The 26,260-nt window shown below is 41.9% G+C and overlaps 1 protein-coding gene across 4 annotated transcripts in view; it reads right to left on the bottom strand.

Moving 5' to 3' along the window:
• The window catches only part of LOC133760110 (myomegalin-like), a 228,226-nt gene that overhangs the window by 84,460 nt on the left and 117,506 nt on the right, over positions 1 to 26,260 (bottom strand). For 3 of the 4 annotated variants that reach the window (XM_062192092.1, XM_062192085.1, XM_062192090.1), the window contains exons 6-8: positions 24,760 to 24,883; positions 24,413 to 24,588; positions 21,501 to 21,618 (exon numbers count right to left, since the gene is read on the bottom strand). In XM_062192092.1, the coding sequence (XP_062048076.1) occupies positions 21,501 to 21,618; positions 24,413 to 24,588; positions 24,760 to 24,883 (418 nt within the window). Of the gene's footprint in view, positions 1 to 21,500; positions 21,619 to 24,408; positions 24,589 to 24,759; positions 24,884 to 26,260 lie in introns of those variants that run through there. The other variant, XM_062192087.1, reaches the window with a different exon arrangement.

Raw genomic sequence — 26,260 nt, forward strand, 5'->3', positions numbered from 1 at the left:
GAAAAAGCGAGGACAAACGTTTCTCCCCGAGATGTCGGGCGGGAGAGAGGAAGGCAGTTAAAACCCGAGTGCGTGGCCGTTAGGTAAAATCGGAGCACAAAGCCGTTCCTGAGAGAGCCCAGCAAAGACCCTGTGAATGCATCTGGTCAACCAGGATTCTGAAGAGAAAAATGGCTTTTTCAAGAACGCAGCCACCTGAGACGAGATCTACATCGCCTTCGGGCTCGGTGTTTATTTAGGAGATAGAGAGGGTAGACGAACGTTCACACAAAAGCCTGAGCCCAATGTCCCGGGAGGGCTGCTTGTCTTCAGAATTAGGGCTGGGCTGTACACCCCTCAGCGCCCCCGCCGCCCCCACCTCGGCTCTGGAACTCGGAATGCGCACCTGGAGGACAGAAGCTGGAGTTCCGCCGAGGCGGAAAGCGCAGGTGCCACCAGCCATTGACAAGGAGGAAGTCTTTCCTGGCCTAAGGAGCACGCAGACTCCAGCCAGGAGGAACAGTAACCTCCACAGTCACCTGGAGTCCCCCAGAGCAGGACACTGCCCACACGTCTGAGCCCGAAACCCTAAGCTTATCAGACACCTAACTGCCTTTCTGAGGATTAACCGAGGTGGTTTTAGGGAAATGTTTTAATAATGTTTAGCTCATTAGGAAATAGCTAATATTGTTGCTGTTTTAATAGCTGAACATTTTAAAGCAATTTAGAACATCCCGGGGCTCTGCATGTATTGTTCTAACGACCAAAACAAAATCCTACAGCTCCATTGTGAGAGAATAAAGGACAGTCCTCAGAACTTTGGGCTTAGAAGGCTAACAGAATTCTCTATCTGTAATTTCACCTAAATATACATATTTTAACCCCAAAACGACTGTAAAATGTAATTCTAAGTAAAGCTACAGCTGCTTTTTTGCTTGCCTCTAGATATGTGAGTCAAAGTTGCTTGACTTCTTTTGTTAAGCAATGATCTTTGGCATCTGTAGTGATCTCTAGAAAGACAAGGGGTTTCTGAACACACTCCGGCTGATGGACACCTAGATAGGCCTGCTCTACCCTGTTATAACTGTTATCCTAAAGGGCAACCAGGACAAATGGCCCATAAAAGTGCTAATTAAAGCGTTAATCAGGATCCCATCTTTGTCAATGCAAGTGGCTATTTTCCCGTGTGGAAAATGCTAATGAGCATTTCTCAATTATTTAGCAGCAAGCCCTGAAATAATATTTTATATTATTCTCTACTACTTTAATAAGATTTTGCATGTGATAGTCTTCAAACTTCAATGATAATATATAGATAAGTATATAGAAGTACAAGTCAGTACAAATGGTGGTGAAAAGGCGATATATCTTGAAGAAAATAAGTAAAGATGAATATGATAGAAGATATATAGATATAGATACAGATATACTACTAACAGCAGGTAGAAATAATATTCCCACTCAACAATCAAAGAAAATTTAAACAGCACTCTATCCTATCCTATAGAAAATATTTAAAAACTTTATCACAAAGTAGACAGTAAGCTATCATAGAACTAGTCCTAACATGAACATTTAGTATCATATAATAATGTAAGTGCAACTAAAAAGTTACTAGTGTGTAGATAACAAAACAAAAATATAAAACTCAGAAGAAAAATTATGTGATGATAAATTCAGCACTTCATGATCCTTATTAGTATTTTCTAGGTTAAGATTTTGCAGTTAGTTAACACTGGCTACTTTGAGGGGTGAGGAGCAGGGTTGTGTTAAATGAGGACATAGTCTTTTTATTCTGAATATTGCATATCATTTAAATTTTTGGCAATGACTGTGTATTCAAGTATTACTGTTAAATCTTAATTTAGAGAATAAATTAGAGGTTATGCCAATCTATCACTAATACTGGGATCTAAGTGAGTAAAATTTGAACCTATAATGGGAATTTTCATAATAGGAATGGTAAATATTTATATAATAATAAGTGGACAACTTATATAAACAAAGTTCTAAAGGAGATATGCAATAACTTACTAGTAGTGATTATAAATATCTATGTACATATAGATATTTATTTTCTTTGTTACTTAATTTGTAGTTTGTGATTTATTGTGATGTATTGCTTTCGTCATAAGAAAAAAATATTTGTTATTAAGAAAAAGGAAGTATAGACATATTTTGGTATAGCCAAACAATGTAATACTAACCAACAATAAAAAAGAACAAACCCAGCCGGCGCTGCGGCTCACTAGGCTAATCCTCCGCCTGTGGCGCCAGCACACAGGGTTCTAGTCCCGATCGGGGCGCCAGATTCTGACCGGGTTGCCCCTCTTCCAGTCCAGCTCTCTGCTGTGGCCCGGGAGTGCAGTGGAGGATGGCCCAGGTCCTTAGGCCCTGCACCCACATGGGAGACCAGGAGGAAGCACCTGGCTCCCGGCTTCGGATCGGCGCAGTGCGCCATCCGCAACACACCAGCGGTCGCGGCCACTTGAGGGGTGAACCAAGGAAGACCTTTCTCTCTGTCTCTCTTTACTGTCTAACTCTGCCTGTCAAAAACAAAACAAAACAAAAAAAACCTGATACATACAAGAGTATATGAACTCTTAAAACGAGTCATATACTAATTACTGAATACCTCCTGTGTGATTTCATTTATTGAAGTATAACAAAAGAAAAGTGATTCTACAGTAATAGAAATCAGAAAGTAGTTGCAAGGTAAGAGGGTGAAACCGACTGCAGAAAGACAAAGGAATTTTCTAGGGTGATGAAGATGTTCTGTATCTTATTTTAAATGATGACTGCATGAGTGTATACAATTGACAAAGCTCAATGAACTGAGCACTTTTTAAAACTTTAGATTTTATATGTTAATATATTTAATTTAAAAGTTCAAAGGGACTAAATAAAAATATATATTGCTCCAAAACTTAATTTGAGATATTTGACAAAAAGTACCCCTCGTTTTAACACAAAAATAGCTTTGAAACTTGGGAAGATAAAATATAGCACAGAGAGACTGGCACTGTGGCGTAGCATGTAAAGCCACTGCTTGCAGAGCCAGCTTCATATGAGTGATGGTTTGAGTCCTGGCTGCTCCACTTCCAATCCAGCTCCTTGCTAATGGCCTGGGAAAGCAGCAGAGGATGGCCCAAGTGCTTGGGCCCCTGCACCGGTGTGGAAGACCTGGAAGAAGCTCTTGGCTCCTGGCTTCAGATTGGCTCAGGCCATTGTGGCCAGTTGGGGAGTGAACCAGAGGATGGAAAACTTTCTCTCTCTGCCTCTGACTCTCTCTAACTCTGCCTCTCAAATAAATAAATAAATATTTTTAAAAGATTCATATTACAATAAGCTATTAGTGATTATATATATCAGATATATATATATGTGTGTATATATCAGTACTTTGCCTTCAACATGGATTGAGAAATACATTTACAAGTACTTACAAGCTGTATGTCTTAGGTCAAGTCACTTTCACCAGGTCCTTAATTTCCTAATCTACAACATGAATATGATGAATTTAAAAGCAATTTTCAGGCTTTAACATGAATCAGAACCAACTAGTAGGTTTGTTAAAACAGACTCCTTGGACCTACCAGCATGCTCTGATGCAGTAAGTAGGTCTGGGGTGGAGCCCCAGAATTTGCATTCCAAACAAATTCCCAAATCATGCTGGTGCTGAGGTCTGGGAACCACAAACCACAATCTGAAAACCAATGAACGAGAACTATCCTACGTTATATTCAGAAAAATCTCAAAAGATCAGAAGTTCTACAGATAAATGAAAAACAAAACAAAACAAAACAAAACACAAAAACCTATCACTGAGAACTACCCATAAATCTATATTGAATTTAGAGAACTGTATCTCCACCTGGAGTAAGATTCCTTGGGGCCACCTGCAGTGCCGGCATCCCATATAGTTGCTGGTTTATATCCCGGCTGCTCCACTTCCGATCCAGCTCTCTGCTATGTGGCCTGGGAAAGCAGTAGAAGATGGCCGAAGCCCCTGGGTCCCTGCACCCACATAGGAGACTCAGAGGGAGCTCCTGGCTTCGGATCAGTGCAGCTCCAGCTGTTGCAGCCATCTGGGGAGTGAACCAGTAGATGGAAGACATCTTTCTCTCTCTCCCTCTCTCTCTTTCTCTCTCTCTCTCTGCCTCTGCCTCTCTATAACAACTATGCCTTTCAAATAAATAAATAAATCTTTTTAAAAAAAAAAAGATTCATCAATATTCCTGTGGAAGATGACTTTTGCACCATCCCTATATTGATCTCTGGATTTTGGGGTCTGGGAAGTATCTCTTAGAACCATAATCACTTTTGTACCCACTGTGTGGCACCAGAGTTATAGTGTTTCTGAGACCTAATTCTGAGCTTGCAGGGAGTTTCCAAATCACCGAGGTGGAAAATCCCCACGTCCCAAACCAGTTGCATTAGGTTTCACTGCCCTAGTTATGACATTGGAAATAGCTGTTCTAATTACTAAAAGCTATGCCAAAGGCAGATGAGGAAATGCAAGAATGTCAAAGTAAAGCCATTTAGGCCTTGTGGTAACACACAAGCAGGTGTGTGACTTCCCCATGCATTTTGGAAATCTTCAGAAGTCAGAAACAGTTATGGTTTGCATTAATTAACAATGCAGTATTTCAAAAACACTTGTTTTAAAGCCAAGAAATTTCCAATTTACCTAAGGGTTGCAGTATTGGTTTTCAACAAAATTTATCTTCAAATAGTGGCCATTACAATCTTTCAAGTTATTAAATACTCATAGCTTGTTAAGTAAATTGTAAAGTGTATGTTGTTAATAAGCAAGAATTTATGCAAGCTCAATATGTCCTTTCTGTTTTCAGTGAGCTTTCCAATTAGTTGAAAAGAAGAAAAAGATGCATGGTATAATTAGAACGATTAAACACTAAGTGGTACCAACTTAAAAGTTGAGTACAGAAAGAGTTGAGATTCAGATGGACTGATACAGTTGAAGGGAGCAGGGTTGGGACTACAGATGAATGCTAGATGGAGAAAACAAAGGAAGGGATTCCAGCAAAAGAAATTAGCATCATCAAAATTATTGGAAGTTGGGTTAAACACAGTGCTAGTCTATAGGTAAAGGGAGATGGTGACAATTTTTGAACAACTCATATATTTAATTCTCTATAATTGTTCATTCAAAGAAGATCAAGAACCAGACAATATATCATGGATAGTCTTGGCAACTGGAATTTAGTTGAATATAGAAGTACCTGAACAATGTCATGAAGTTGTGCCAATAGCTTACCGAAAATTTTTTCAAATGAAAGTTATCCAGACACATATCAGATGCTGCAGTGCCAGCATCCCATCTGGGCATCTGTTCCAGTTCCAGCTGGTCCACTTCTGACCCAGCTCCCTGTTAATGCACCTAGGAAAGCAGTGGAGGATGGCACAAGTGCTTGGGATCCCACACCCATGCGGGAGACCCAGGTGAAGCTCCTGGCTCCTGGCTTCAGCCTGGCCCAGGCCCAGCTGTTGCAGCCATCTCAGGAGTGAAATCAGTGGATGGAAGACCTCTTTCTCTCTCTCTCTCTCTCTTTCTCTCTCTCTCTCTATCTCTGTAACTCTGCCTTTTAAATAAACAGAACAAATCTTTAAAAAAATTAGCAAGGCAAAAGGATGGATTGCAGTTTGGGGGAAAGGTTTTGGGATGTTACAGGACTCCCACTGCCATTATTACCATTATTCTTGTGTGATACAATAAGATCTTGTGTAGAGATGGAAATCTGAAGGAATGAATAGCAGGACTTGATGACATATATGTGAGAGGATAAAAAGAGAAGAAAAGGGTAAAGATGGAAAAATGGTCTGGGGTCTTAAAGCTGGTAGAAAAATGGCTTAAGCTAACAGAAATGTGAGAGTTGAAGAATCTATTTGCAAAAATATAAAAATTTTTACTTGGGTTATGCTGAATATAGATAACTTAGAAAACAAAGTGTAGGGGCCGGCGCTGTGGTGCAGTGGGTTAATGCCGTGGCCTGAAGCACCAGCATCCCATATGGGCGCCGGTTCAAGACCTGGCTGCTCCACTTCCAGGTCTCTACTGTGGCCTGGAAAAGCAGTAGAAGATGGCCCAAGTTCTTGGGCCCCTGCACCCAAGTGGGAGACTTGGAAGAAGCTCCTGGCTCTTGGCTTTGGATCGGCACAGCTCCGGCCGTTGAGGCCAACTGGGGAATGAACCATTGGATGAAAGACCAACCTCTCCCTCTCTCTCTCTCTGTCTCCCTCTGTCTCTCTCTCTCCCTTTCTCTCTTTGCCTCTCCTCTCTCTGTGTAACTCTGACTTTCAAGTAAAATAAATAAATCTTTAAAACAGAAAAAAAAAAAAAAAGACAAAGTGTAGTTCTCCTGTAGTCACAATACATGTGAGAGACAGAGAAGTGGTCTAAAGAATGCTGGGAATTTTTAACATTGTCAAACTCTCAAAAGAAGTTAGCGGTACAAATGAGGTCAGGTATAACATTTCCTGATACGACTGTCACTGGTGGCCTTGACAACTTTAGAATGGTTGCCTTTAATTCCTCAGAATCCTTCCCTGCCAAGCCGGATGCTAAGTTCTTCTCAGCCCTTTTTCTGAACATCTCTAACATGTCTCTTGTTTCACATTTTTACCAAATATTCCATTTCATGCTCTTACAACCCCCACATCTGAACTATATCCTTCAGCCTTGGAAGCTTACTCCTCTAATCACCTTGTATATTACTTCCAGAATATTTCTAGTAGAGATCCATCCTTGTCCACTACCTATGGGAAGAAATTCAAAACTCTTAGTTTGATGTATAAGTCCATTGTCGGTTCTATAATAAAATACATGAAGCAGGATAACTTCATAAAGTTAAGAAGTTTATTCAGCCTACAGTGTTTGAGACTGGAAGTCCACAGCCCCATTGCCACAGTCAGGCCCTAGTGGATGGCATCATGACAGGAGCACATGCAAGAGAGACAACATCACAAAACAGGAACCAGAGAATGAGACTGTTAGACTCACTGCCTCAGGGGCCCCACCAGAGCAACCTTAATCTCTTCCTAATCCCTTCAAGGGCAGCTTTCCAGTGATCTAAGAACCTCCCACTGGGCCCCACCTCTTAAAGGTCTCAGCACCTCTCAGCACTGCCATATTAAAGACCAAGCTCCCATCACACCAACCTTTTAGAACACATAAAACTATACCAAACCGTTCATTATCTCTACAAAATAATCTACTTCCTTTCCAGCTTCATCTCAGACTTCTTTCCTAATCAAATGGTGACAGGGTAAATTTTTTAACAAAATGTGCTTTGATACTTGTATATCCCTATCTTCCTTTTTTCTAAACTGATACACCCTTTGCATTCCTTTAACATAAGATTTTTTTAAAAGATTGATTTATTTATTTGAGAGGCAGGGTTACAGAGAGGCAAGTCTTCTATCAAGTGGTTCACTCCCCAAATGGCTACAATGGCTGGAGCTGAGCCCATCCAAAGCCAGGACTGGGAGCTTCCCCCAGGTCTCCCACACAGGTGCAGAGGCCCAAGCACTTGAGCCATCCTCCACTGCTTTCCCAGGCCATTAGCAGAGAGCTGGATTGGAAGAGGAGCAGCTGGAACGGGTGCTCATAAGGGATGCCGGTGCTGCAGGGGAAGGCTTAACCTACCTCTGCTTAACTTACTACACCACCTCACCAGCTCCAACACACAAGGCTTCTTGTAGAGCCAAGAGCAGAAGCTGTAAGAAGTCAGATGAATTTCTAGATGATTATAAAGTTCTAAGCCTATTGAGAAAATTGAGTTAGGTGTCCAATTCCTTACTTGGACAGAAAGACCTAAAAAGAGGAAAGGGTGAGAATTCACTCAGATTGGGAAAAGATTGGAGATCAAAAACAATATACTGGGGAGGAAGCAAGATATCAGAGGAGAAGGCAACAGGATGGCAAGAGAGAGGCTGGACTTGAAACTAAGAGGCGGTGGCTCCAGAAAAGATTTCAATACATCAAGGTGTTCGGTTGACAAAACCATGCTTGCCAACATAGATGTGCTTGAGTGGTGAACCAATGATCACAATAGTTTCTTTGATGCTTTAACACCTGTTAAAACCTAGGCAAGGGGGCATGCATTGTGGCACAGCAGAATTAGCTGTGACTCTGCCATCCCATATAGGAGTGCCAGTTCAAGTCCCAGCTACTCCAGTTCCAATCCAGCTTCCTGCTAATTCACCCGCGTAGCAACAGGTAACATCTCAATTACTTGGGCCCTTACCACCTACAAAAACTCCAGGCTCCTCGCCTTGGCCCAGCATTGGCCATTACAGCCATTTGGATAATGAACCAGAGGAAGATCTCTTTCTCTCTCTTTCCCTCTCTCTCTCTTTCTCTCTCTCTCTCTCTGCCCTCCTCCCACCCCTATACTCTGCTTTTCAAATAAATAAATAAATAAGTTTTTTTTAAATTTAAAAAAACCTTCAACTTTTATGTAACAGAGAATAGGGAGAGGAGGAAACACCAAATGGATGCAATCAAATTTCCCTGATAGGGACTCTGGATAACATTAAATTTATTTGGAGAAACTAATGTGAAATTGCTTGTATAAATGAACTTGTAAACTAACAGTCACACCAGCTACAACCTTTTGTAGGTGTCCACTGGCACTCACTCCTAGACCCTTTTCATCTTTCTTTCTTTTCTTCCATTGTCATCTCATCCTTTCTCATCTTTATACCAGTGGCTTCCAGTTTCTATCATCTTCCTAGAATTTTCTTGGTTTGACTTTAAATAGCCAACGACCTATGTAATATTGACATATATTTGTGTCAAAGAAATCTCAAAATTACCATGGAAAAAAGGAACTTTTAATTATCATCTTATCCATATCTATACCGCCCTATCTATATCCATATCTGTCTACTACTCTATACAGTAAATCCCCCACCCCCTTATGCATAGTTTTGCTTTCCATAGTTTCAGTTAACTGTAGTTAACCATGGTCTGAACACTTTTTTTTAATATTTATTTATTTACTTATTTGAAAGTCAGATTTGCAGAGAGAGAGAAGGAGAGACAGAGAGCGAGAGGCAGAGAGAGAGAGAGGTCTTCCACCCACTGATCACTCCCTAATTGGCTGCAACTGCCAGAGTTGCGTCAATGAGAAGCCAGGAGCCAGGAACTTCTTCCGGGTCTCCCACGTGGGTACAGGGGTCCAAGGATTTGGGCCATTTTCTACTGCTTTCCCAGGCCATAGAAGAGCTGGATCGGAAGTGGAGCAGCCAGGACTCGAACTGGTACCCTTATGGGATGCCAGCACTGCAGGCAATGGCTTCACCTGCTACGCCACAGCACCAGCCCCTAGTCTGAACATTTTATACAGAAAATTCTTGAAATAAATAATTCATTAGTTGTAAATTAAAGACTGTTTTAAGTAGGTAAAATTATGAAATTTCATACTGTTCTGCTCTACCCAGCCCAGTGTATAATTCATCCCTAGGGTTTCCATGCTGTACAGCCTACCCATCATTACTCACTTAGTAACTATTTCAGTTATAAAAACAACTGTTGGAGTCGGCACTGTGGCATGGTGGGTAAAGCCACTGTCTCTAGTGCTGGCATCCCATATGGGTGCCAGTTCAAGTCCCAGCTGCGCCACTTCTGATCCAGCTCTCTGCTATGGACTGGGAAAGCAGTAGAAGATGGTCTAAGTCCTTGGTCCCCGCACTCACATGGGAGACTCAGAGGAAGCTCCTGTCTCCTGGCTTCAGATTGACACAGCTCCAGCCTTTGCAAAGAACTGGAGAGTGGATTAGCGGATAAAAGACCTCTCTCTCTCTCTGTGACTCTCCTTCTCTCTCTGTGTTACTCTGCCTGTCAGATAAATGAAATAAATCTTTTTAAAAAATAAAAATAAAGACCCCAAAGGGCAGGAGTTTGGTGAAGTGGTTAAGATGCTTGGCACACCAACATCCCATAACAGAGTCCCTGCTTCTGATTCCACCTTCCGTTAAAGCTCACTCTGGGAGGCAGTACATGATGGCTCAAGTGTTTGGGTCCCCACCACCCAGTGGGAGATCCAGATTACATCCAGAGCATTGGCTTCGGTCTGCCTCAGCCCAAGAATTTGCAGACATTTGGTGAGTGAAACAGATGATGGAATCTCTTTCTCTCTCTCTCTCTCTCTCTCTCTCTCTCTCTCTCTCTCGTTGTCTATCTCTGCATTTAAAATACAAACACATTAATAAAAAAAATTTTAAGACACTCCAGAAAGCTAGTTTACTCCTTTAGCCCTGTGTGGACACAGCAGGAAGTCCATGAATCAGCAAGGGGGTCCTCACCAAACATCGAATTTGCCAGCTCCTTTTCTTGTGCTTCTCAGCCACCAAAATGATGCTGATAAGTTTTTGTTTACGAGCTACCTCATTTGTGCTATTTTCTTATAGCTCAATACCATATCTTCCCTGATTGTTTATAAAGTAAACAATGAGTGAATGAATGAGTGAATGAATGGAGTAGTATTTTCCCTTTCATCTCTATATATTAAATCAGGCTTATTCTTTGCAGACCAAAATCTTCACTGCCTACTCCAGCCCAAGATGATTTTTCCTTTGTCTGCTGCTTTGTATTGGCTTCATCCAAGATTTTGTTAAACTGCAATCTCTGGAAGGCAAAGGCTAAACCTTACACATCTTTGTATTCCTCTTCGTCCACCTAGCAGTACTTTTAGTGTTATAAGAACTCAATCAGTATTTTGGGGGCCGACCTAGTGGTGTGCAGGTAAAAGCCACTGCTTAAAGTGCCAGCATCCCATATGGGTGTTGGTTCAAGTACCAGCTGCTCCACTTCTGATCCAGTTCTCTGCTATGGCCTGGGAAAGCAGTAGAAGATGGTCCAAGTGCTTGGGCCCCTGTACCCAGGTGGGAAGACCTGGAGGAAGCTCCTGGCTCCCGGCTTTGGATCGGCGCAGCTCCAGCCATTATGGCCATCTAGAGAGTGAACCAGCAGATGGAACACCTACCTCTCTCTCTCTCTCTTCCTCTCTCTTTCTCTCTCTCTCTCTCTCTCTCTCTCTCTCTCTCTCTCTCTCCCCCCCTGACTCTGCCTCTGCCTCTGCCTCTCCTCTCTGTAACTCTGCCTTCCAAATAAATCAATAAATAAATCTTAAAAAAATCATCAATATTTTTGATGAAACCTTAAAGCCTAATTGTCTACTGCCTTCACTTGCCCAAAGGGTAAGAGCTATGATTGCTTTAGATGGAAAGGCCTGTTCTGAGACACAGTACCAATGAAGGCTGTGTCTGGGAGATGGTGATATGGAAGGTGGATTTACAAATGAGTCTCCAGCTTCGGCATTCATCAGGTGAAGAAGGGGATACTGAAAAACTGCTCAAAAAAATATCCTTATTTGAAGTTGTCTAGAACCGCCTGAGCTACTAATGCCTGCAAGGTTTTCAGTCTCTGCTTTCAGCATTTAGAGCACATTCTTGCTTTAACCTCCACGTCAGATCTCTCCATGGTAACGCTGGAATGTTTGCTATTTTAGGAAATATGCCTCACTGCATGCAGTGCTATTTACATTAGGTTCCAAACAAGGCATAAATGCGATGGGCTTGAGTGTCTGGTGATTTGTGTGGAAGGAAGGCCTTCCTTGATTAACGGGCGCCCCTCCCTAATTCTGCTGTCCTGCTGCATTTGCAAGCCAACCACAGTAAAATGCTATGTTAATAGACACTGTTTATCTTATGCTGGAGAAAAAAATGTAGAGGAAAAAAGAGAGACACAAGGTTAGAATTCCTCCAGACTCCTTTGCAACTCTCCCTATGCAACTATATCATTTGTTTGGTCTCCATCCGCCCCCTCCCCCAGGTATGGTTTCATTTAAAAGCTGCAAGTTGAAGACAACTAACACAGCTGCTAGATTTTCCCTGGAACTTCTAGAAACACTGAAAGAGAAAAACACTTTGTAAATTGTATTAGATTTTCTGACTCCCTAAGGGAAAGCTGCAGCCACATCAAAAAGCTTCTCAGGGGCAGGTGTTTAGTCTAGCAGTTAGGATCCTATACCAGAATACCTGATATAGGCTCAGGTTCTGGCTCCACTCCCAATTCTAGCTTCCTGCTTGCTCATGTACATTCTGGGAGGCAACAGATGATGGCTCAAGGACTTGGGTCCCTAACAACCCCATGGAGACCTGGGTTGAGTTACAATTCCCAGCTTTGTACTGACCCAGCCCTGGTCCAGCCCCAGCCAGTTGCCAGCATCTGGGGAGGGGCCCAATGGATGGGAGCTCAAGGTATCTCTCTCTCTCTAATTAAAAATTAAAAGAAAAATAAGCTCAATAACATTCTGATCAGAATAAGATACTACCAACCTAAATGGACATTGAGAAGAATTATAGGACTGGAAGCAAATAGGTAATGATGTCAATTGTGGCATGGCAACATTATGGCACTTTGCTGTTGTAGGAAATTAATTAAATATTAGAAGCTGTCTGCACATTAATGTTTATTGCAGCTTAATTCACAATAGCTAAGACCTAGAAACAACCCAAATGCGCATCAACAGTAGACTGGATAAAGAAATTATGGGACATGTACTCTAAAGAATACTATACAGCAGTCAAAAACAATGAAACCCAGTCATTTGCAACAAGATGGAGGAATCTGGAAAACATCATGCTGAGTGAATTAAGCCAGTCCCAAAGAGACAAATATCATTTGTTTTCCCTGATCAGCGACAACTAACTGAGCACCAAGGGGGAAACCTGTGGAAGTGAAATGGACACTATGAGAAACAGTAATTTGATCAGCTCCTGTGCTGACTGTTGTTGTACAATGTAATACTTTGTCCATTTTAGTATTTTATTGTTCTAGTACTAGTGGTTGAACTCTGTAATTAACACACAATTATTCTTAGGTGTTTAAATTTTAACTGAAAAGTGATCCCGGTTAAATATAAGAGAGAGAAAAAGAGAGGGAGGAGATGTACAATTGGGGACATGCTCAATCGGACTTGCCCCAAACGATGGAGTTAGAAACGTGCCAGGGGATTCCAATACAATCCCATCAAGGTGGCACCAATGCCATCTCGCTAGTCCATGTGATCAATTTCAGTTCACAATTGAACACACTGATAGGTCTAAGAGTCAAAGGGATCACACAAACAAGACTAGTGTCTGTTAATACTAACTGATAAAATCAGAAAGGGAGAGAACGATCCAACATGGGAAGTGGGAGACACAGCAGACTCATAGAATGGCAGATGTCCTAAATAGCACTCTGGCCTCAGAATCAGCCCTTGAGGCATTTGGATCTGGCTGAAGAGCCTATGAGAGTATTTTAGGCATGGAAAGCCAAGACACTCTGGGAAAAAAAAAAAAAAAGAAGAAGACCTAAATGAAAGATCTCAGCGAGTGTGATCCCAGTGGAAAGAATGGGGCCATCAAAGTAGGAGGTACCTTTCTCTGAAGGGAGGAGAGAACTTCCACTTTGACTATGACCCTGTCAGAATCAGATCAAAGTCGGCGAACCCTAAAGGCTTCCATAGCCTTGGCAACTCACGACTAGAGCCTAGGGAGATTACTGACGCCATAAACAAGAGTGTTAAATTGTTAAATCAACATCAAGAGTCCCTGTGTACTTATGTCCCATGTGGGATCTGTCCTTAATGGGTTGTCCAATGTGAGGTAATGCTACTATAGCTAGTACTGAAACAGTATTTTTACACTTTGTGTTTCTGTGTGGGTGCAAACTGATGAAATCTTTACTTAGTATATACTGAATCGATCTCCTGTATATAAAGATAATTGAAAATGGAAAAACAAAGCTTGGTGTTAAATTGGAAATTACATAGAAAATTAATCAATTTTTTAAAAAATATATCATGTAGGATCTCTGTCCTTAATGTGCTGTACACTGTGATTTAACGCTATAACTGGTACTCCAACAGTATTTTTCACTTTGTGTTGCTATGTGAGGGCAAACTGTTGAAATCTTTACTTTATATATACTCAACTGATTTTCTGTATATAAAGAGAATTGAAAATGAATCTTGATGTGAATGGAAGGGGAGAGAGAGCGGGAAAGGGGAGGGTTGCAGGGTGGGAGGGAAGTTATGGGGGGGGGGAAGCCATTGTAATCCATAAGCTGTACTTTGGAATTTTATATTCATTAAATAAAAGATTAAAAAATAAAAATAAAAAAAAGAACTGATGCCCATATGGGATGCCAGCACTGCAGGCAGTGGCTTTACCCACTATGCCACAGCGCCAGCCGCTCATTAAGTATTTAATACCTGTGTCAACCACGATTTGCTTTCTCAAGAGGTGATATCAGTTACCTGCTCTCCAAGCAATCCTCAGTCTACATAACAAGATGCCATTTTGAAGTGCAAATCATAGACTTTTACCCACTTTGCTTAATTTAGTCTTAAAATTCTTGGTTGCCTGCAATATGATGTCCTTATATTGATACTTGGGGGACTTCCCAGCTAAATATTTCATCAAACTCCAATACGCTTCATGTGCTTAGTAACACCAGTTATTCCCAGTTTCTTAACTATTGTCCACACACTGTATATATTGTTCCCCTGACCTAGAATGACAGTCTTGTATTTACTACTTGGAGGTATTCAGGCTATAATGCTCAATATAAAGGTGACCTCCAAGTGAGCCCCTCTCTGACATTCAAAGGCAGAGTTACGCCTTCTCATTTGTGGGTTCCCTTAGCAATATATTAGCACCTCCCCATTCATCACACATGCACATCTCTCATTGGTCTATAACCATTTAAGGCTAGGACTTCCCAAACCAGCGGTTCTCACTGAGCAACTGTATCATCTCATAGAGTGCATTTTAGAAATTCATGGTGATGCTTCTTTTTTTGTCATTGCTGTCATTGATGAGTAGGGCAAGGAGAGTACTATAAAACTTGCAACTGAGAGGGCAAAATATTGTTCCAAATTCCAAATGATGTTCCAAAGTTCTACCGGGTAATGACAGAGGTAATCATCTGAACTTAGAACTTAACTCTGGGGCATATATGAATACAATGTTACAATACAATAAATTATCCATTAATTAAAGTACTATGTAACTTAAGAGAGGAGTGGTTTTTGTTTAGAAATTTACCAAGAATTTGCCAGTTTTTTACTACCACTTGCTGTTTTTGAACTGTCAGCTTAACATGCCTGGATCACACTGCAGTAGAAGCCCTGATCCTCAGAGTAATTTTCCATATAGGTACAAGCATCTGACTACGTGTTTTTACATAGTTGTGCCCAGGAATTCACATAATAAAATAAGCATATTTTATTATAACTTACTCTTTTGTCTCTTTTATCTCTACCTCACAGAGCATTTTTGAGGATTCAATTCGAGTTCATATATAGATTATTAAAAACAAGCACCTGACACACAAGAAATGCTACACAATATGTTGTAATACTACATAAAAGTTTTTGAATATTCATTGATAAGTATTTTAAATTATACTTGGAATCTGTATTTGAAAATCCTGTGAACTCACTTCTAGATTTTATAGTTATTAATCTGAACCATTTGAATATGTAACTGTTCTCCAAATGTTTTAGAAAGTGCTTCAATACTTTTTATTTACTTTAGGAAACTAAAGTAAACTACATTACTAATTGTGATGAGTTTGCCTTGAATCACTCACATTTCATTATGCTTCTCCTGGGGAAGAATAACACAAACTTGAAAGTTTGAGTTCAGACTTTACCTATAAAAGTGTTTCCATGTGTAAGGCTAACAGGTCAAGTGGGAGAATTCTGACCATGCATCTTTTTTTTTTTTAAATAAAGTCATATAATTATTTCAAGTGTTAGTTGTTTGGGTTTTTTTTGTTTTGGTTTGGTTTTTTTGTTTGTTTGTTTTTTGTTTTGTTTTGTTTTTTTGACAGGCAGAGTGGATAGTGAGAGAGAGACAGAGAGAAAGGTCTTCCTTTTTGCCGTTGGTTCACCCTCCAATGGCCGCTGCAGCCGGCACATCTCGCTGATCTGAAGCCAGGAGCCAGGTGCTTCTCCTGGTCTCCCATGCTGGTGCAGGGCCCAAGGAGTTGGGCCATCCTCCACTGCCTTCCCGGGCCATAGCAGAGAACTGGCCTAGAAGAGGGGCAACCGGGATAGAATCCAGCACCCCAACCGGGACTAGAACACAGTGTGCCGGCACCGCAAGGCGGAGGATTAGCCTGTTAAGCCACGGCACCAGCCTCTGACCATGCATCTCAATAATAAATAACTGCTATATTTATTAAATTTATCTTTCTCTTTTGCAAGACAAAGATGTTAACAAGATGAGTAAAATTTGCAGTGTGTGACTCATTGACCATGTTTTTATCTCTGCTACTCATTTTAAGAACAGCCTTATAGGCCAGCGCTGTGGCTCCCTTGGTTAATCCTCCGCCTGTGAGGCTGGCACCCCGGGTTCTAGTCCTGGTTGGGGCACTGGGTTCTAGTCCTGGTTGCTCCTCTTCCAGTCCAGCTCTCTGCTGTGGCCCGGGAAGGCAGTGGAGGATGGCCCAAGTGCTTGGGTCCCTGCACCCGCATGGGAGACCGAGAGGAAGCACCCGGCTCCCAGCTTCGGATCAGCGCAGCGCTGGCTGTAGCAGCCATTAGGAGAATGAACCAACAGAAGGAAGACCTTTCTCTTTGTCTCTATCTCACTGTCTATAACTCTATCTCTCTCTCTCACTGTCTAACTCTGCCTGGCTAAATAAATAAATAGCCTTATACTCTTCTAGATGGTTACTAGGCATAAAGACAATAGTTATCAAACTTTGAGCAATACGCTATGTATGTCATATATATTATTTCTAATCCTTAAAAACAGCTGAACATTAGGTATGTTATCCCTATTTAATGGATGAGGAAACTGTATTTGGAGGAGTTATGTAACTTGTCCAAGGCCATGAATCTAAAAGGTAGTGATGCCGGGATTCAAATTCTAGGACATGAGCTCATTCTGGCACACTTCTGCTTCCCTACTTAAAAGACAGGAAACTGGGGCTGGTGCTGTGGTGTAGTGGGTGTAGTGTAGTGGTGCTGCAGTGCCAGCATCCCATATGGGAACTGGTTCGAATCCCCACTGCTCCACTTCTGATCCAGCTCTCTGCTATGCCTGGGAAAGCAGTGGAAGATGTTCCAAGTGTTTGGGCCCCTGCACCCGCAAGGAAGACCCAGAAGAAGCTCCTGGCTCCTGGCTTCAGATCAGCACAGCTCCGGCTGTTGTGGCCAGCTAGGGAGTGAACCAGTGGATGGAAGATCTCTCTTTCTCTCTCTCTCTTTCTCTCTCTGCCTCTACCTCTCTGTAGCTCTGCCTTTCAAATAAATAAATAAACCTTTTAAAAAACAAAAGGGGCCAGCGCTGTGGCACAGCTGGTTAAAGCCCTGGGCTGAAGTGCCAGCATCCCATATGGGTGCTGGTTCTAGTCCCATCTGCTCCTCTTCCAATCCAGCTCTCTGCTATGGCCTGGGATAGCAGTAGAAGATGGCCCAAGTGTTTGGGTCCCTGCACCCATGAGGAAGACCCGGAAGAAGCTCCTGGCTCCTGGCTTCGGATTGGCGCAGCTCCGGTCATTGCGGCTATCTGGGGAGTGAACCAACGGAGGGAAGACCTCTCTCTCTGTCTCTACCTCTCTCTGTAACTCTGTCTTTCTTACTTTTTAAAAAAATTTTTTTGTAACTCTGTCTTTCAAATAAATAAAATAAATCATAAAAAAAAAAAGGAAAAAGTCAGGGAACTTCACACTGACATCCTCAGAAAGAACCAATTTTCTTTCTCTGACCTTGCACTTCTATAAGTCAATCTGAATCACTCGAGTGTCACTCAAAGGTCCAAGATATTCCAAAAACCACTTCAGAATTTCTTTCTTGAATCTAGGCCACTGATTATAAAATAGAAAACACAGTGATCAAAATCATGGGCTCTGAAGACACTGGGAGAAGGAAGTTTTCACAGGATTATCTGGGCATTTACTCAAAGGCTGCATTCTCTGTCCAGGCCACTGAAGGCTGCTTTAGAAATGATACTATAAAACAATCTTGCACAAACCACCAGTCTTTGGGGCCCAAATCGATTTTTTCATAAGCCACAGATCCAAAGAGACAAGAAACTAAGAGCTGTGGGAGGCTTTCTATCACCCACCCCACGGGGACCACAACAGAGTCCGCCTGTGGCAGAGCTTTTCACCCTGGGTATTCTAGCAGAGTGGGCCTCAGAGTGGTCCACCGTTTGCAGAGATGCTGAGCCTCTGAGCTCTCAGGGTGGCGGCTGGGTCCTGGGGTGGCCATGGGCAATCGCCTCCAACTACGAGTGGCCTTGGTTAGTTAGAGTCCCATAGATGTATAACTACTTCCCATGAAAGTGAATTGTCTATGAAAAAGATTGGGAACCACTGTCTTTTGAAGCAACAGCACAATATGATTAGGTTTCTAAATATACAAAGTGTTGAGTAAAAACAATAACAATAGTTTTATAGCTACTGGGCAATACTAAAAAGTATATTAATTTAATTCATTAAAGAAGCACATTAATTAGTACAGTAAATGTGAATTGATGTATTTCTTTCCTTTGCCCATTGATACTGCAATATTCTCTTCTGGACACTGCATTTATTTTTGTCCTAAGCATTCACTTAGAAAGAATATAAATAATTCAGTCTCTTTGAAATTATAATTTTTCTGTTACTTTAGTCTGTTTTGAAAACTGATACCAAATCAATTCCTCTCATTATAATTGCAAATACTGAACCATAAATACCCATTTCAGCACTTACCAAAGATAATGATTAAAAGTAAGTATATTGGCTGGCGCCGTGGCTCAATAGGCTAATCCTCCACCTTGTGGCGCCGGCACACCGGGTTCTAATCCCGGTCGGGGCACACGGATTCTGTCCTGGTTACCCCTCTTCCAGGCCAGCTCTCTGCTGTGGCCCAGGAGTGCAGCGGAGGATGGCCCAAGTCCTTAGGCCCTGCACCCCATGGGAGACCAGGAGAAGCACCTGGCTCCTGCCTTCGGATCTGCGCAGTGTGCCGGCCGCAGCGCGCCAGCCGCGGTGGCCATTGGAGGGTGAACCAATGACAAAGGAAGACCTTTCTCTCTGTCTCTCTCTCTCACTATCCACTCTGCCTGTCAAAAAAATAAAAATAAAAAATAAAAAAAAGTGATTCTTAAAAAAAAAGTAAGTATATTACATAGTTACGTCAGTATGATGCGTATAGAAGTGTAAAACTAGCACAATGAGAGTAATTTAACTTCAGAATTTGCAATTAGGATTACTTCTCTCAAAATGCTCACCTTAGGGACTATATACTTTTTTCCAATGATGCTAAAAACACAATGAAATGTTAACATTACAGGAGACTTTAGGGATTACTTGGGCTAATCTTCCGTCTTTCCACATGTGGAAGCTGAGAAGTGACAAAGCCAAAGTCATACAACTAATAAATCATGGGGATAGAAATCCAACTCCTTTTACTCCCAATTTTTTTTTATTAAAGCATATTAAGGGATTTTTTTATTCAAAAGACCCTTAAGAAACTTTTTAAATATTTCACCAATTATCTTGCAAAAAACCTATGAACTTTAATTTTTATTTATACCTGTCAAACTACATGCACACGCATTATTCCTTAAGTTTGTTAACCATAGCTTTCCAACCAAAAGGGAACCACAGCCTGAGAAGTTTACATGTGTGGCCGTACTAATGACTTCTGTCCTCATTGTGGCCTAGAAACCAGAGTAACCACATCCAGGTGAGGAGTTTCACCCATTTTCCCCTCTTCTTTACAAATAAGATCACTGGCTACATGTGCCATGACATGGAAAAGGTTGGAAAGCATTGGTTTAAACTAATTCTTATCACTGCTTTTTATCCTAATCCCAATCTATGTATAAGTGATCCAGTCAATTAAAACACACATGTCAAATTTTATCTTTGGTCTAAGACCATTGTAAGAACACCTGGTAATTATTTTTATTGCTTGGGCACAGATATACTCCAGGATTCATTTAGAAATTATCTTTGTCTTAAATTAAAAGCCAAACAGAGGAGAGGAATATGCTGTGAGGTAATTTCAAAATGCAACACTGTAGATGAAAATCCATACAAGTATTTTCACTATAGTGGAGGTCTTCACCTCAGTATTAAAACCGAACTGGTTTTGGTGCCATGGCGCAGTAAGTAAATCCTCTGCCTGCGGCGCTGGCATCCCATATGGGCACTGGTTCTAGTCCTGGCTGCTCCTCTTCCAATCCAGCTCTCTGCTATGGCCTGGGAAACCAGCAGAAGATGGCTCAAGTCTTTGGGCCCCTGTACACACATGGGAGACCCGGAAGAAGCTCCTAGCTCCTAGCTTTGGACTGGCCCATCTCAGACTGTTGCAGCCTTTAGGGGGGTGAACCAGCAGATGGAAGACCTTTCTCTGTGAATCTCCCTCTCTCTCTCTCTGTAACTCTGCTCTTAAATAAATAAATAAATCTTTTTTTAAAAAAAATGTATCGCATATTCTATATATATACAAATCATTCAGTATGTGTGACAAAATTCGAAAATGGTCCCCTATATAATTCCCAACCCCTGATATCCACACTTTTATGCAATTCCCACCTCCTGAGTATGGGTAGGACTTGTAACATGTTTTTTTGTAAATTTCATTTTATTTATTTGAGAAGCAGAAAGACAGAGCCTGACAGGGGAAAGAGAGAGACAGCACTCCCATCAACTGGTCCCCTCCCCAAATGCCTACAATGGCTGGAACTGGGCCAGGCTGAAGCTAGGAGTCAGGAATGCAATCTAGAAACCCAATCATTTGTGCCATCACTGCTGCCTCTCAGGATCAACATTAGCAGGAAGCTGGAGTCAGGAGGCAGAGCCAGGATTAAACCCAGGCACTGATGTGGATGCAAGTGTCTTAGCCACTAAGCTAAACACCCACTCTTGTAACTATTTTAACCAACAGTGGATTGCAAAACTGATGCAATGTCACTGCATTATTATGCTATGTCATATGACAAAAATGAAGGAGTTTTGCAGACATAAGAAGGAGACTAAGCAGTTGACTTCAAGTTAACCAAAACATATGTTATATATTGGTAAGGCTGGGCTAATCAGATGAGCTCTTCAAAAGAGAGTCTAGAAATGAGAATAGCAATAAGTCTGTCAATCTCCAGTGCTGGCTGTAAAGAGGCAGGTTGCCAGAACTTCTACGCCCACACAGAAATACATTCTGCCAGCAGCCTCGGGGAGCTTAGAAGCAGAGCCTTCCCTGGGTACCCCTCCAGATGTGAAAGCCCAGTCCACACCCTGACCTCAGATTTATGAGACCTTGAGCAGTAAACCCTGTCTGGACTCCTGACTCACAGAAACTGGTATTTAAAACTACAGACTTATTTTTAACCTTGGAAGTTTGTAGGAATTTGTTACACAGCAATAGATAACTAATACTAATATTAAAGGTAGAGCTCATGAAAACATAAAGCAAGCACGTCAGGAGTAACAGCCTGAACCTAACCTGCACATCCATGCTAGTTGGCTCCTCCAACAGGTGTAGCAGCTGTTGTTTCTCCTGAGACAGCTGTTCCACCAGCTTCTCCTGGGCAGCCAGGCTCTGGCTCAGCTCTTCAATTCTCCTGGAGCAAAGGCAAAGTAACAACAACGATTATGGTCATGGTACCATGATCTCCTTCACTTTTCAGCCTACACCAAAGATAGCACGCTCTAAAACAGTAGTTTTTTTACCTTTTTGAATCATGGAGCCCTTAGCATCTTTTCTTTAGAACCCATGTATTTTCTGCCTCACCCCGTAATGGACTTTTGAGTTATAAACATCTTTTGATTTACATCTTTACCAGGCTGATGGACCTCCTGAAGACTATCCACAATCTATAACCAGAGGTATGTGACTCTTGGAATAATGGCCCATAAGCTGAGTTTTTGCTTTGTGGTTGTTTTTCCATTCAAGAAAGTTTTGAGATAACCACTGTGCATACTCAGTGTTCCACTAGACTGGAAATGTAGTTAGAAAAGACACACTGCCTTCTCTGCAGAAACTTTAATTCTTTTGGTGTGTTGTGTGTGCTAGTGCTTTGACGAGTGAGGAGACACAGCACATAACCAAATAACAGTACCAGAATACAGTAAGTGCTACCATAGTAGAGGTCTATATCATATGGAACATTGAGTGCTACCACGTGGCTACAGGAAGAAAAATAAGGAAGTGATTCACTTGGCGTGGCCAGTATAGGGGAAGCTCAGAAGAGATTTTGAAGATTGGGTTGCTTTCCAAGCTCAGAAGGAGCAGTTTGAACAAAGAAATAAAGATATGAAGACGCAATGTATATTTGGGAATGGGTAACAGGAACAGAGGCTGGTGGAGTAGGGCAGAGGCAATGGCTGGAGAAGAGGCTGGAAATTCAGACTAGAACTAAGTTGTAAAAGACCATGCATGCTGTGCTAAGGTATACAAATCACAAGTTCAACTCGGGAGTTACGGAGCATCTATCATGTGCAAGGCACACTTTGCTTTGTCTATGTTTGTATGTGTTCAGTGTAGTAGAGACACTTTCCAGGGCATTGCAAATGTGCTGGGTACTAGATGAAATGTTTCCAGTTGTGATTATTATTTCTGTGTGAGTGCACCTTAGGAGGAAAATAATTGTGCAGAAAGGTAAAAGGACACCAGAAACTCAAGTAAGAATCTCATGGACACATTATAAATTTAGGATGTGAAGATAAACAAAACTCTGAGGATGAGAGACTTTTAAAAACTTAAAAACATTAAACAAATGCAATCGATGAGGAAAGAGGGAGGAGGAAGAGAGAGAAGAGGAAGAGGAAGGAGGGAAGGGGAGGAGAAGAAACTCTATTTTTTCCAAGCCAAATCCAACTCATCCTTTTGATCCTCCGTCTTTGTGGATAATCTATTCTCTTCCTCTCCAAACCATTTCAAAACCATCTGATATGAGCTGCTTCAATTTATTTATTAGGTGTGCATGTATTTTTCATGGAGTTTTGCATTAGTTTTTCCTTTAATGAGTATTTGTTAGGATACAGGTATGAGACAAAAGTCTCGGGGGATCTAGCAAGGAGGATCAGAAAATAAATACAACACTGTTCTGAGACTTGTACAATAATGGATATGTTTATAAAGCAGCAGGAACAGCCATAGAGAGGCTTAAACAACCTTCACAGAAGTGACCTTGACGCCTTAGTTAGGTAAGAAGAATGGACAGGAGTTCACCAGGGGCCTGGTGCTGTGGCACAGCAGTTTAAGATGCCTCTTGTGACACTAGCATCCCACATGGGAGGGCTAGTTTGAATCCTGGCTGCTCTGCTTCTGATCCAATTCCCCACTAATGCGATTGGGAAGGCAGTGGAAGATGCCCTAGTACTTGGGCCCCTGCCATCCACATGGGAGACCCTGAGGGAGTTCTGGGCTTCTGGCTTCAGCCTGGTCCAGCATCAATCACTGTGGTCATTTGGGGAGTGAATCACTGGATGGGAGATCTTTTTCTGTCTCTTCCTCTCTCTGTTACTCTGCCTTTTAAATACATAAATAAATCTTTAAAACAAAACAGGAGCTTGCCAGAAGTGAAAAACATGGTGAATGTTTCCCACACAGAAAAGACCATGAGCAAACTTCTGAAGAATTGATATAGCTTCCTATATGAGATCCAGGGTTTGGAGTCCAACAGGGACTGAGACCATGTCACGTAACTCTTGTGAATGCCAGTTTCTTCACTTACCAGGTATAGTAAACCCTACCTGCTGTCTGGGTGCACTCTTGCTGTGGTCTCATATGGCAGAAGGAGAAAACAAGTTCTCTGAGGTCTCTTTCATAAGGGCATATGTCCCAATCAGGAGGGTATGTACCTACCAACAGTTGCACCTCCTAATACCATCTCTAGGAGGTTATGATTTCAACAACTGAATTTTTGAAAGACACAAACATCTAGAACACAGCAGGCACCTTGCTGTTTTAGTCTGGAATACATGACCATCCTATATGTTTCCAGAGCATCCCATGTGGTCACAGAATTTATTAAAATCACATAACACACTTATTGGTGATAGGAGCTAGGTTTTTCATTTCTATAAAATTTGTGCTTAATGTTGTAACTGACATATAACAGATAAATGTTTATTAGATACTTTCTGAATAGGTGAACCCATGTCTCCCTCTTGCCACCATTTGACTACTTCCTTGTTCTGCTTACAACTTATCAGGTTCTTGATTGCCAAGAAGTGCATTTTCTTAATGGATACCCTAAAAGGAAAGTTGTTGGTTATGCAGCCATAAAGTCTTGGAAATGGTGATAATTCCATTGTCAATCCTTAACAGGGAACAGTGTGGCTAATGTATGCTCTTGTAGCCTCAAGAACAGACCAAAAGTAAGCAACAAAACAAGCACCAAAGGCACCTACTTGTCCTTCCCGGCCAGGGCCTCAGTATATTGGTCAGACTTGAACTGGTCTCCTGGCACAGCCTCCATGTCCTTGGTGACGCCCTTCAGCTTCTCCGAAAGCTCCAGGTTACACTCTTTTTCTGCTTCCACCAGAGCAGCCATCCGCGCAGCTTCATTCTTGGCTATCCTGGATTCCTGCAAAAGGAACCCAAACTGAGAGGCTGCCAAGTCCCCACCTCGGTTAGGACAGCTGAGACACAAGGACATTTGTTGGCTTTGGGAAGGAAAGTACTGATGGGCAAAGTGACTGCCAGAAGGCAAGGCGGGAAGGGAAGAGGTGAAAGAAGACCTCTAGCCATGGCTCACCTCCTGCAGAAGCTGGATCTTGCTCTCCAGGAGCTCGCAAGCATGCTCCGTCTCCTGCTGCCGCTCCTCATACTGGCGCCGGAGCTCAGCTTCACTGTGGCTGTTGAGGTTCTCCGCATCAGCCCTGAAACCACAGAGCATTAGCCAGTTAGAGCCAGACACAGAACTCAGCAAATGTTCGGCTAACTCAGAGTCACACTGAAGAGAAGAAAAATTAAGCATTTTTTCTTAGCAATTACTTATGGAACTGCTCTTTCTAACCTTTGCAGGTCATCTTTTAGGAACCCTAATTTTTTGTGGCTTGGTAAGCAGGATGTGCTTGGCTCCCTAGAGGCTGCCCAATGGTTGTACACTCAAGGGCAGGAACCTTCATTGGGAAAGCAGGATATCATCAAATGGTTCAGAACTCAGCATCTGTATTCACTGTCATCTGTCCCTGCATCCTCCCATTGAGACTGCTTCCCCAGCATGCTTTGCAAGTTCCCTGCCTTTCTTTGTAGTTGAATTTAAAGTGTTCCTTCCATTTAAGTCGCTGGGACAGGACATCTGTGTGGATAGCCACAGAAATGCTGTCCTTCTTCACCACCAGTAATGCACGACGAGCCGTTCTCACTCTGGGCCACCTGTCCAGAGTTCTCTCCAGGTTTCCCAAGGTCCCATGCAGAGAGCAGACATTTAATCTGGGGATGCTCAGGGTTTTGGCTGAGCTTTGCTTCTCTGATATCCCTAGGAATGAATGTCCTGGCCTAGCACAAAGTGGGTAAGGTATCACCAGTGTATTTATAGCAAACAACAGCTGCCCTTGGATGTCTTAGGATTAAAAATTGGGGGTGGTATCAGGTGTTGAATGATTTTAATTCTGGTATGGTTTTATTTCTGTTTAAAGCTAGTTGTTAAGAACCACAAACATCTTCTTTTTCCCAGGACAGAAAATCACATTACACCTTTATAGGCTCATCCAGTACTAAGCCCAGTGGTACTTTATTATTTGGCTCAGGAGCCTCCCTAAAGACTACAAGACTTCTTGGCTGATAGTGGACATGACTCAGCATGATCCTCAAGGCTGTACTTGTCTTGCGTTCCCTTGTCATTACACAGCCTTCGAGGGTGAGGGGATGAGGGTCTTGACTATACAAGGGACAAAAGTCAAGGGAATAACCCAAGACCCTAAAATAGGCAAATCTCAAGAATCATCAACTTCGATTTTGTCTCTGTAGTTGACTCCATATCCCTAATAAATTAAATAAACAACTGTTGACTAGAATCCAGAGTGGAAACTATACGTTTTCAGAGCAACTCAGTTAGCCGTGAATGCTTGATTTAAGATGCTAGCACTGTTGTGAAGTTAAATCCTTCTGATGTCACTTGTGAGTTCTGCAATTCATTTGAGAAATTGGGTTTTCTATACCTTAATTTTCCTCATTTCTCAAAATAGGACAATACCTACCTCCTAAATCAAAGCTGGATGACATTAAATTTTTTCAAATATTACATAAGACTT

The sequence above is a fragment of the Lepus europaeus genome, chromosome 5 (genome assembly GCF_033115175.1).
Source record: "Lepus europaeus isolate LE1 chromosome 5, mLepTim1.pri, whole genome shotgun sequence".
Taxonomy (NCBI): domain Eukaryota; kingdom Metazoa; phylum Chordata; class Mammalia; order Lagomorpha; family Leporidae; genus Lepus; species Lepus europaeus.